Below are 12365 nucleotides of genomic sequence, written 5' to 3'. Positions count from 1 at the left end.
ACAAGCCAGGGAGGGACAGTGGTCATGTGCTGGCCACCGGCGCGGCAGTAGATCCCCCACAGCTCCCTGCAGCTCCAGCCCCAGGAAGTCCACGCCACCATGGCTGCACAAAAGGCATCCTTCCCATACCAGCCAAGAACCCGGTGACAAGTGCAGGGAGGGGAAGGCATCCCCAGGTGACACACACACCCAGGATGTTTGTTTCTCCCTTTATTGTCTGCGCCCCAACCACTGCGCAGCTGAGTTGCACAGGGACAGCAGCATAGCTGCAAACAAAACCCCAGACCCGTTCCTCCTCAGCCGGAACCACTGGGGTTCAGAGTCTGACCAAGAGGCCCCCCAGGCCCTCGGAGGCGATGCCTCAGCTCCCTTGTTTGAGAAGGCTGTAAACCTGCTCCAGCACGTGGCACAGGCCCTGGTCCTTGGGTGTCCTGCTGGCCAAGGAGATCTGAAACGAGCAGGGCTGACACCTCAGGGCTGTGCCCAGTGGTCCTGGCCTCACTCCACCCCCCAGAGGGCAGAGGGGTTTTACTAACCAAGGTACACAATGTGTTCTAAAGTGAGGTTTTATTTTTAAAGGAGGCCCATTCGTGGAATGTTCTGGGTTTTGGCGGGGAAAGGGGGTTCTATCTGCACATTCCACATCCTGCTCTCTCCCCAGCGGCCTCCCTGCCGGGCTCTCACCTGGGTGGGGAGCCGCCCCCACCCCACCAGCCCAGTGACAGGGTGGAGGGGACCCATGGCAGCTCAAAGCTGTGGCCACTCAAGTTTCGACAAAACAAGCAAGCATGCAAAACGGCCTTTCTCTCCCAAGTGCAATTGAAAATGCCTTCTGAGAAGGACTTCCAGGCCGGAAGTAAGACCCTCCGAGGCCACCAAGCCCTTAAGTGTCCCCTGAGGGTAGGGCCAGGGGGCTGGAGAAACCCCTCAGTGCACCAGCTTCTCTGCTTGGTTCAACTTTGCTGGCACTGAGGCTCTGGACCAGAACACAGCCCCTTCCACAGGCTCCCTGCTCCCTCGCTTGCAGCACCCATGCTGTGGGGGCCCAGCAGAGCTGCTCCGACCTTTTATGCTTTCATCTGCATCCTAATACTGGTTCCCTGTCACTGTCACCATCCACCTGTGACCAAACAAGGCTCCTTGGCAGCTTTAAAAGCCAGGTGAGATACTTTCTATGGAAGAAATTAGGTCAGCACTATTTCCCAGGCTGCCCAGGGTTAGATTATTGGGGGGCTCCCCAAGAACTGTCTTCCTAAAGGGCTTTATGGGAGACTGAGGGTGTGAGTCTTACCTTCAGCTTGTCGAGGTACGTGTGCTCCTGGCTCCAGGGCTCCTGGAACCTCACGAGGTCGGGGGCGCCCTTGTAGAATTCCACCAGCAGCATCTACAGGACAGGGGGCCAATGGGTCCCCCTCGCTCCCATCCTCTGTCCTGGGTGCCCAGGATACAGCAGCGAGCAGCCCAGACACCACCGCTGCCCTTCATGGGGCTTCCAGGCCTATACAGCATATAGGAGCTACCCAGGACCCCGGAGAGACCGCTGAGGAGCATCTCCAGGGAGAACTAAGGGAGCTTTCAGGAGGCCCCTGGAGGGGGAGGCGGAAGGACCCCGAAGAGGGAGGCACCCATGACTCTGAGCAACCCCGCCCCCCTCGCGTAGCCTCATCCCAGGCCACAGTGTAGCCCAACCCCACAGGTGTGACCAACTAGCTGCTTTTTAAACGGCTGTTGGGACCTGGGCACTGAAAACATTCATCTGGGCGCCAGCTGAAGTCCCTCACGAGTCTTCATTTGGACAATCAGTGGCAGGGGCAGAGGTGTGAGGCCGGGCACCTCCAGCAAGTTCCAGAACAGCCAGGAGGCTGGCGGCGGTGGGGGGAGGGAGGAGGTGGGCAAGAATCCGAGACTTGAGTTTCGGCCGCAGGAGAGAAGTCTGACCCATGCCCTGATGTGGCACATTGGGCGCCCCGGAGTCCTGCAGTATCACCCCCGTCCAGCTGGGGCCCCGCCCCGCCCCGCCCGGGAGTGAGCTCACCATCTCATGAAGGATGTCATTAGTCAGAAAGTTGTCCTGGACGTAGGCCATCTCCACGTCCATGGGGATGCCGTAGTCACTGGGCCTTTGCTGGCAGGGACACACGCCGGTCACCACCAGCCACCTCCAGCACCCCATCCACACGGATGTGCCCTGGGCCCGCAATCCGAGGGAGAATCGAGACTCCGGGCCTGGCTCCTCACTGCCACCGGCTTCAAGGCCACGTGGCCCTGCCCACAGCAGGAGAGGCCGAGGATGGCTTTCCAAAGCCCGTCTGTGACCCCAGCACAGACGTGTGGACGAAGGTTCGAGGAGGCGGCCGCCTTAGTAGCAAGGCAGATGGCCCACTTGGAGGCCAGGACTTTCCAGGTCCCTCAGGGACCTCGGATGGTGCAGGGCTTCTGTTCCCGCTTCTCGGGAGACACTGAGGCCTGGGGCGCGCCCCCCGACCCCCGCCGGCAGCAGCCCCACCTACCTCGGGGGGCGGCATCACCCAGAAGGGGGAGATCTTGGACTCGGGGCCCGGGTTGCCGGAGTAGTAAGGGGCTGCAGGGGGAGAGAGAGCGGGCGCTGGGCCTGGAGGGAGGGTCTGCGGCCCAGGAGGGGCGGGCGCGGGGCGGCGGGACTCACAGCAGAGCAGGGCCAGGCAGGGCTGGAAGCCGTTGCTGGAGCCCTGCAGCCGCAGCTGGTAGTCCATCTGCGAGTCGATGTCCTGCAGCGACGGCAGCGCGGGGCTGTGCGGGTGGCTGTGGTACCAGCCCACCAGGGACAGGCCCCGCAGGAGCAGGCTCTGGTAGATCTGGGGGCACAGGCCAGGCCGGGGCTCAACCAGCCGCCCGCGCACCCGCCCAGCTCCGTCCCCACGTGAGGCCACTTTTCGGACGCGCCTGCTGTGTACCAGGCCTGGGGACACAGCGGGGACCAAGACAGAGCGGCGCCCACCCTCAAGGGGGCCACGGTCAACAAATACGTTAAAAAGCTGCACCTGTCAGGGAGCAAAGCCACAAGTTTATTGGGGGCACTGCTGTATCCCTAGCTCGTGGACAATTCTGGGCACACAGCAGGCACTCGAATGGTTGGACAGCTGGGTGGACGTGTGTGCCCTTGAGCAGGACCGGCATTCCCCGGGGCTTCAGCAAGCAGAGCCCCGCGCTGGCCCCAGGAGCAAGAAAGGTGGGCCGGACCCACCCCTAGTCGCCTGTCCCCAAGAGCCACTGGGGGTGCCAGCGGGCAGTGGGCGTGTCAGAAAACACTACTGGGGTGGCAGCTAACATTCGCTGGGCTGTCACTACCTGCCAGGCACGGCTAGGAAATGGGTGCCAGAGGGAAGGGTGCTGACTGCCTGTGCAGAGCATGCAGGGCCGTGGGCTCACGCACACTCATCTGCACACTTGTTAAACTCAGACACTGTGCAAGCCCCCAGGACCCGGTGGCCAGAACAGCTGTGTCCACCCTAGCCCTCCCCGGAGCGCCCTGGCCCCCTGTGCCCCCCTCACCTCCTCTTCCATGCTGGCTGCCATATCCACGTCCCCCAGCCGGCTGCGACAGGGGAAGGCTCTCAGCACCGTGAGCACTGCACAGAGGCGGGGAGAAGGTGTAGACACCCACCCAGCCCTAACACCCCCTGCCCACCTGCCCCAAACACCTCCCTGCCCACCTGGCCCCAAACGCCCCCCTGCCCACCTGCCCCAAACACCTCCCTGCCCACCTGGTCCCAAACACCTCCCTGCCCACCTGCCCCAAATACCCACCTGCCCACCTGGCCCCAAACACCCCCCTGCCCCAAACACCCCCCTGCCCACCTGGTCCCAAACACCTCCCTGCCCACCTGCCCCAAACACCTCCCTGCCCACCTGCCCCAAATACCCACCTGCCCCAAACACCCCCCTGCCCACCTGGGTCCCGCCCCAAACACCTCCCTGCCCACCTGCCCCAAATACCCACCTGCGCCAAACACCCCCCTGCCCACCTGGTCCCAAACACCTCCCTGCCACCTGGCCCCAAACACCCCTCTGCCCACCTGCCCCAAATACCCACCTGCCCACCTGGTCTCAAACACTTCCCTGCCCACTGCCCCAAACACCCCTCTGCCCACCTGCCCCAAATACCCCCTGCCCACCTGGTCTCAAACACCCCCCTGCCCACCTGCCCCAAATACTCACTCTGGCTGTTGATGTCCCAGCGGCCCCCCAGGTACCCCACGACCTCGCTGCGAGTCAGGTGGCTGTGGAAGTCCTGGGAGGGGATGGACATCGGGAGAGGGCTCAGGCTGTGGCCTGGCCCCAAATGTCTATCCTCAGGGCCGGAGCCCTCGCGGTGTACCAGGACCGCCCCACCAGCCTCCTTCATCCAACACTGAGTGCCTACTGTATACCAGTAATGAACAGGCCAGACAGGTCCATGCCCTCAGAGCTACCATTCCAGGGACCCCTCCCAGGTGCCCAGCCACCTGCCCAGGCCTGGCCCTCGGCCCGCAAGGGACAGGGTGGCGGCTGGGCACACACCAGCAGGAACAGCACGTTGCTGGAGATGGCCACGTTGAACGGCTGGAACTTGTTGATGGCAGCGAAGGAGGTTACTTCCACCAGGGTGTGGGGGTTCCTGTGGGAGCCAGTGGGGCCCAGAGTTCAGGCACTCACGCCCGAGCTGGCTCCCCGGGCCTCCAGAGCCAGCTGTGCACAGGGGAGGCCCAGAGCCCACCCTACTCCTGCCCCCCGCTCCACCCACTCCCGCAGAGCGCGTGTACACTGGGGTGTGTGTGTGTGTGCGCGCACACGTGCGTGTCCGTGGCGGGCACAGGGCGTGTCTGACCTGGCGGAGTCTCGACTGCCCAGCATGCAGTACCGCACAGGCACCCGGATCTTGTTTTCCACCCGCTTCCCAGGGGGAACGGCCTCTGCAGGATGTGGGGCAAGGGGGAAAGGGCAGCAATCAAGCCCTCCCAGCCCAGAACTGGAAAATAGAGACCAGGCTGCCCAAGGAAGAAAAAAAAACCCTCCAGAGGCCGCTTGAAAAATCAGGCTGCAGAACTGAGATCGGGCGGCGGGTTAACAAGTAGGAAAAAAAGATTAAAATACCAGATGAAGGGCTTAGGAAATCAGGTGAGGACCTAGAGAAGCAGGCAGGGGGCCAAAGGAACAGGCACTGAGACAGAGAAATCCTACAGGGAGCATGGAAGTTGGGCAGCGTGGGAAAGAAATTAGGCAGCGGGCTAGGACGTCAGCCAGGCATCTTGGGAACGCGGAGAAAAAGGCCAGGCCTGACCCGGGCCTCTTACCTGTGTGGGCAGGTTCCAAGGGTCCCTTGGCAGGTGGCCTCCGGCTCTTGTCCTCCGTGGAGACCCCCGCCAGCACCTCCTCCTCTTCTTCCTCCATCAACAGCTCCTCCTCCTCGCCTTCACTGGCCGGGCTCTGGTGGGGTGGGGTGGGGGTGGGGAGGGCCGCAGGACGCTCAGCTGGGTGCCGCCCCCCCCACCGCGGCCCACCCACGCCTCCGCCCACGCCTCCGCCGAGCCCCAGGTTCCTGCCGCCGCCCCGGATGCCCACCAGAGGGCGGGAGCGAGCAGGAGCGGCCTAGGCTTCGGCCGCAGCGCATGTTTGAGCGCCTGGCAGAGGGGCCCACCTGGCCTCTGCCTTCTCCCAGCGTGCGGCCTCCCGCAAGCGCCCTAACCTCCCTGAGCTCTATTCTCCTCGTCTTTAAACCAGACACTGGCCTCCAGCTGCACAGGGGGGGGGCATCAGGGAGAAGGGAGAATCTCTGCAAAGCAAGCAGCCCGCCGCCTGCCCACCCAATTCTCGGGGCAAGCCCGTGCCTAGGGGATTATTTACCAGATGCTCTCAACCATCTCTCCTCCTGATCTCCCCTAACTGCTCCTGCTGGGGCGACTTCCCAGGGTCCAAATCCAACAGTCACATATCCTCCCCGCCGCTGCAGGGACTGACTGGCCCGTCCCCCTTCCCCTGGGAACTCCTCAGGGACCTGGGTTCCTCCCCCGCTGTCCGGCACCCTCGGTTTCCCACCCCCCACCCCTTCGGAGCCCAGGCTGGGACCCCTCGGGGGCAGTCTCCTCTGCTCTCCCCCTGTCGATGCCAGGATGACACCCACAGTCCTGTCTCCAGGCACCCCTCACCAGCTCCAGACTCGGGGTCCAGCTGACCCTGGAGGCCTCCTTGCCGGGGGGGCTCCGGGGCGTCCCTCACGCAGCTCGGCCACACTCCACCGACTGTCCCCCACACCTGCTCCTCCCCAATCCCCACACCTCTGCCGAGGGCAGCTCCAGGCATCCGCTTGCTCAGAACAAAATCTCCCTTAACACCAACGTCTCGTGCAGCAGCAAATCCCGTGAGATCCACTTTCAAAATCAGCCAAAACTTGCCCACGTCTTCCGCCATCAATTGTCAGGATGGTGCACCCCATCATCTCCCACCGGACCAGTTCAGTCCCCAGCCGCCCCCCTCGCCCGTGCTGCATACAGTGGCCACCAGGGGGCGCCCGTGGGTCCGTGAGTCAGGATCACCTGGTCAGGTGCGTCCAGCCTCTGCCCACAGCCTCCCTGGGCTCCCACCCACCTCAGGGTAAAAGCCCGAGTCCTCCCCGCCTCTTTCCAGCCTGCCAGCGGCCCTACAGGCTCCGGACCTGCCAGCCAGACGCACCTATCTGACACATGCGGGGACTGTGATCATCTTCATTCTACTTACGGACACGACTTAGGACCGGAGTGGGTGCTTGGCTAAGTCCACCCGGCCCCTGCCAATGTCTCCAGTCCCCTCAGCTACCTAAGGCATGTGAGCCTCCAGCTGCACCGGCTAATCCTGGGTCCGCAGGCGCTGGGTCGCTTCTACCAACCTGGCGTTGCTGTGCCACCCCCTCCCTCCGAAAACTCTTCCCTTCTTGCTCTGACAAACTCCTGCTCATCCCACAGGGCCCCAGCTCCAGCGTCCTCACTCGGGGCACTCCTGGCGCTACAATGAGTCAGGGAGAGCTTGCTCCGGAGGCCGAAGGACGCACCTCGTCGGCAGCAGCTGTGGGCATGTGGAGCTGGTGTCGCCGGAGCCAGGCTGCCTTGTATTTGTCCAGTTTCTGGCCCTTGTACTTGACAGAAGCCCAGCCACAGCCGGACTTCTTGGCCGGGTTCACCAACTTTTTGCAGTGGGTGGCCCAGGCGCTGGGTGAGTTGAACACCTGCCCGGTCTCCTGCCACACGATCCTCCCGTCGGGCTGCAGGTCCCCCAGGAACTTCTTTCCCTGCAGCAAAGTGGCCTGGCTGGGCCCAGAGCCTCTTACCCACCAAGGCCCCCACCTGCCACCTGCTGCTCCCCAGGGCTGGGCACCCGTCCCGCCCACAGCATCCCTCCCAGGAAGCCTTCCAGGCTCGTTCCTCCCAGCACCTGCATGTCCACTCTCAGTCCTCATGGGCCTGGGCTGAAAGCGCCCAGTTCTGGGCCTGCCCACCCCGCAGTGGACTGTGAGCCCCCAAAGGGCAGGGACGGGGTCTCCGCGATCCCTAACACGCAGCGCACAGCCAGGCACGCAGCAAGCCCTCGGTCCATAAACTGCTCCCACTCACAGACTCACAGCAACAGCAACGAACCCCTAAGGCCCTCAAGGGGTCGCGGGCACCCCGCTGGGCGCCGTGTTCACTTAATCCTCATACAACCCCGCGAGGGGGAAAAAAAAAATCTCAATGTATGCACGAGGACACTGGGATGTGGAGAGGCTGAGCAAAGTCACGCCGCCCGCGGGGAGAGCGGTGCTGTCCTCAGCTCACCTCCCCCCTGCAGCCGGCGCCGGGTGAACGGGGTCGCCCAGCCAGAAGGGCTCCTGCTGGGCCTCAGTTTCCCCGGCCTGCCCCCGCGGGGATGGGAGGGTGGGTGCGCTCACCAGGTAGTAGATGGACAGCACCCCGGCGCCCGGCTCCAGCAGCGCGTCTTTGAGGAGCACCCTGAGCGTGACCGCGCGCCTGGTGAGCGCGCCCCCCGGGCCGCCGCAGCCCCCCGCCCCCGCCCCCGCCCCGGGCCCGCCGCCGCCGCCGCCGCCTGCTCCGCCGCCGCCTCCTGCTCCGCCGCCGCCGCCGCCGCCGCGCGCGCCTCCCGCTGCAGCCGGCCGCTCGGGGTCCTCGGCCTCCGCCTCGTCCTCATCCTCGTCCGGCGCCTCCTCGCCCGCGCCGCCCGCCGGGGACAGCGGCTCCGGAGCTGCGGGCAGCGACAGGCTGCACCGGGCCGCGCGCCCCCGCCGCCCCTCGGTGCCCCCCGCCCCCCGGCCCCCGGCCCCCGCCGTACCTGCCATGACGCTCCCCGGGGACCCCCGCGCCCCGGGCGCCCCGAGCGCTCGGCGAGCCGCGGGCCCTTTCTTCCTGGCACGTGACACGGCCCCGCCCCGAGGGGGAGGTGCCGCGGCTTGGGGGCGGGCGGGGGGCTCGGCCTGCCGCGGCGCGCGGGGAAACTGAGGCCCGGGGCTTCCCTGCTATCGGGGAACTAGTGGCTCCACCCGAGCCGACCGGGTGGATGGAGGCCTGGAGCTGCGGGCCACGGGGGACTGTGGGGACGAGATGAGACACTTGAGGGGCCAGAGGCCTCGGTCGTTGAGACCTGGAGGGAAACTGAGGCCGGGAGAGCGACTCACGGCGCCCGGGGGCGCAGGCTCTAAAGGGTTACCTTCCAGCCCGAGCTGATTGCGCGGTTGGAGCAGACCCAACAGCCAATTAGAAGACGGTCGTTTAAACTCTAACCAATAGGCAGCAGCCGCCGGATTCCCCCAGCCAATCAGTGTTAAGATGCTAATTCCGCCAAGCTTGTCCTCTCGGCCAATCAGCAGGAGCCCCCGGGCTTCACGTAGCCATTCAGTTGTAGGGTCCGGTCCTCCGCCAGCCAATCAGATCCCGGGTCAAGCGCCGGCAGGTCGCTGGGCTGCTGCAGCCCTGTCCTTTGTCCCCGGTCCCTGTCCCGGGACTTTTGGCCCGGGGCGCAGCGACACTTCCCTGCATGGAGAGTCCCCAGCCTCCGGCGGGGCGGGAAGCCCGGGATGGAGGCTCCCCAGGCTGCGGGGGGCCCAGGGTGGGCTCAGCCGGCGGCGGGGTTGCTCGGCCGGTCTGCAAGGGGGGACGGGGCCTCGGGGTGGGGGCGGGGATGTGCGGGGAGCGTGGTCTGGAGTCCCACGGGACCCAGGGACTGCCCATGTGGCTCTCTGTGTTTCACCATTGGGACAATAATAATATCGACGTCGGGGTTGTTGGAGAACAGGGCTCGACACCTAATGAAAGAAGAGCTGCGGGCGCCTGGGTGGCTCCTTTGCTTAAGGCTCTGACTTCAGCTCAGGTCATGATCCCAGGCTCCTGGATTGGGCCCCTCATCAGGCCCCGTTAGCAGAGGGCCTGCTTCTCCCTCTCCCTCTGTCCCTCCCCCCTGCTCATGCTTCCTCTCCCTCTCTCTCAAATAAATAAATAAAGTCTTTTAAAAAATGATAATGAAATTTTAAAAATAATAAAATAAGAGCTGGACAAATTTTTGTCAACTCCATGCCTCCCCACGTTTCCCCACACCACCCCCACCTCCCACCGCAGGTCCAGCCACCAACCGGGCATTCCCAGTACCCCCAGGCTCTGACCTCAGTTTATTCCCCCATGTCCTTGCTCCTATTCTCTTTGACTCTGTTCCCAAAACCCTGGGCCAGACCTCCGGCCTCTCCCAGTTGGACCCTGGTCTTAGCCTTGGGCCTCAGGTCTCCATACCCTCCATCTTCCTTATCTGTCTCCACCACGGCCCCAGAGGGATCTTACGAAAATGTGACTGTGGCCGCCTCCCTCCCCTGCTCTAAATCCTTAAATGGCTCCCCATTGCCTTTGGTAAATAAAGTCAAAATAAATTGCTGTGACCTCACTAACCATTTATGGCGCCCCTTTATGGCAGGTATTGTTATCAACTTATAAGAGCTCATCAGGTGGAGATGTTGCCAAGTCACACACCCCTTTAATGGATTCCAAAGGCTATTTTTGCTATGTGTATAAAGTCCAAGCAGCCCTATAGCAAGTAAGGAAATTAAATTTGTAATTTTAAAACTCCTCCAAAAGAAATCTCCAAGGCGGGATGGAGATTTGTACCAAAGTTTCAAAGAAGAAATTTTTTTTTTCAAAGAAGAAATTAACACCATTTTAAAATAATCTCTTCCAAATTAATTAATTAATTAATTAATTAAAATAATCTCTTCCAATGGCGCCTGGGTGGCCCAATTGGTTAAGCATCTGGCTTTGGCTCAGGTCACGATCTCAGGGTCCTGGGGTCAAGTCCCTTCCCACCACTTGTGTGCTCTCTCTGCTCTCTCTCTCTCAAATAAAAAAATAAATAATCTCTTCCAGAAAGTTGAAGAGGAGAGAACACTTCCCAATTCATTTTACGAAACTAGCATTACCCTGATAGCAACACCCGATAAGGGTAACATTAAAAAAAAAAAAAAAAAAGAGGAAGAAGAAAAGAGAGAAGAGAAAGAAGGAAAAAAAGAAAACTATAGACCATATTCTTTGTGAACAGATGCAACAAATCCTTACAGAATATTAGGAAATAGAATTTGGCATCATATAAACATAATTACACACCATGATGGAGGGGGAGATTACTCCAGGGATGCAGAGCTGGTTCAGTATTCAAGAATCAACGTTATCTATCATATTTAACAATCTGTGGTAGGTAGAGTAAGGATTCCCTAAAGATGTTCACATCCTGGGTGGCTCAGCGGGTTAAAACGTCTGCCTTCAGCTCAGGGCATGATCCTGGGGTCCCATCAGGTCTCCCTCTGCCTGGGTCTCTGTCTCTGTCTCTGTCTCTCTCTCTCTTTCTCTCTGTTTCTCACAGATAAATAAATAAAATCTTTTTAATAATCCCCAGGACCTGTGAATATGTTAGGCTATGTGGCAAAGGGGATTTAAGGTGCAGATGAAATTTAAATTGCTAATCAACTGACTTGAAAGAAATTATCCTGGATTATTTGTGTGAATCCAATGTGATCACAGTTTCCTAGACGCAGAAGAGAGAAGTGACAGCGGAAGAAATTCAGAGTGATATGATGTAAGGGTTGTAGCTGCATTTCTGGTCTTGTAGAAGGAGGAAGGGGACCATGGGCCAAGGAATGCAAGAAGCTTCTAGAAGCTGGAAAAGGCAGGGAAATACATTCATCTTTTGAACTTTCAGAAAGGAATGCAGCCCTGCCAACACTTTGATATCAGCTTTGTGAGATCCGTATACAACTTCTACAGAGCTGTAGGGTAACATATCTGTATTGTTTAAGCCTTTACATATACGATAATTTGCCCAGAGCAGTCACAGAAAACTAACACACAAACTAAGGATGAAAGGTCGAAAGAGCATTTCAATCGATTCAAGGAAAGCTTTTGACAAAATTCAACACCCACGCATGATACAAACTCTTAGCAAACTACAAAAAGACAGAAACCACCTCAACTTGCTGAAGAAAATCCATGAATCTTCAGTTAACATTTTACTTAATGGTGAAAGACTAAACATTTTCCCCCATAGCAGAGGGAACAGGGCACCCGTAACTGACACAGTCTAGCCATTGCAATAAGGGAAGAAAAGGAAATGAAAGGCATACAAATTGGAAAGAAAGACAGAAAACCAGCCCTGTTTTCAGATGATGTGATGGTCTACATGGAAAATGCCAAGAAATGTACAGGAATACCTCGTGCTGATGTGCTTCACATTTTTAAAAACTAAATTGAAGGTTTATGACAATCATGCAGCACGATTTTTCCAACACCATTTGCTCACTTTGTGTCTCGGTGTCACATTTTGGTAATTCTCATAATATTTCAAGCTTTTCCATTATTATTATATGCTTATGGTGTGGCTCATGGGAAGAGGGCAAAATATTAACAGTACTGGGAGTTTGGAAGCAATTGATTCATAGATGACATTGAGAGAGAGAGAGAGAGAGAGAGAGAGAGAGAGAGACCAAGAAACAGACCCTTAATTATAGAGAACACAGTGGAGGTGGGGGTGGGGGTGGAGGAAATAGGTGATGGGGATTAAGGAGTGCACTTGTTGAGAACTGGGTGTTGTAAGGTGTTGAGTTGCTATCTTGTACACCTGAAACCAGTATAACATGTGCGTTTAACTGGAATTTAAACAAAACTTTAAAGATTTTTTAAAGTACGATCTACTGCCCCCTCAAGGCGGGGGGGGGGGGGCTCAAACTCACCGCATGATCAAGAGTTGCATCCTCTACTGACTGAGCCAGCCAGGTACCCCTTAAATAAAAACTTTTCATATGGGGGCACCTGGGTGACTCAATTGACTGGGCTTCTGCCTTTGGCTCAGGTCAT

The 12365-nt window shown here is 59.4% G+C and overlaps 1 protein-coding gene across 1 annotated transcript; it reads right to left on the bottom strand.

Moving 5' to 3' along the window:
* Positions 1-197: 197 nt before the first annotated feature.
* MPND (MPN domain containing) lies at positions 198-8635 on the bottom strand. Its single transcript, XM_041761916.1, has 13 exons — positions 8314-8635; positions 7916-8226; positions 7043-7279; positions 5313-5445; positions 4847-4931; positions 4540-4636; positions 4198-4270; positions 3532-3608; positions 2666-2834; positions 2511-2581; positions 2036-2125; positions 1292-1384; positions 198-448 (listed from the first exon to the last, which is right to left on the bottom strand). Exons 1-13 carry the CDS (start codon positions 8318-8320, stop codon positions 362-364), a joined length of 1530 nt encoding a protein of 509 aa, XP_041617850.1. The 5' UTR covers positions 8321-8635; the 3' UTR covers positions 198-361.
* Positions 8636-12365: the final 3730 nt, after the last annotated feature.

Source organism: Vulpes lagopus, chromosome 7, assembly GCF_018345385.1.
Source record: "Vulpes lagopus strain Blue_001 chromosome 7, ASM1834538v1, whole genome shotgun sequence".
NCBI classification, from domain to species: domain Eukaryota; kingdom Metazoa; phylum Chordata; class Mammalia; order Carnivora; family Canidae; genus Vulpes; species Vulpes lagopus.
Note: the sequence above shows the minus strand (reverse complement) of the source record. Positions and strands in the feature narration are given on the sequence as shown.

Coding starts and splice junctions, on each gene's coding strand:
- MPND (XM_041761916.1), bottom strand. Junction 4,637..4,846: donor GGCAGTCGAGACTCCGCCAG/GTCAGACACGCC, acceptor TGGCTCCCACAG/GAACCCCCACACCCTGGTGG. Junction 449..1,291: donor CGTACCTCGACAAGCTGAAG/GTAAGACTCACA, acceptor TGCTCGTTTCAG/ATCTCCTTGGCCAGCAGGAC.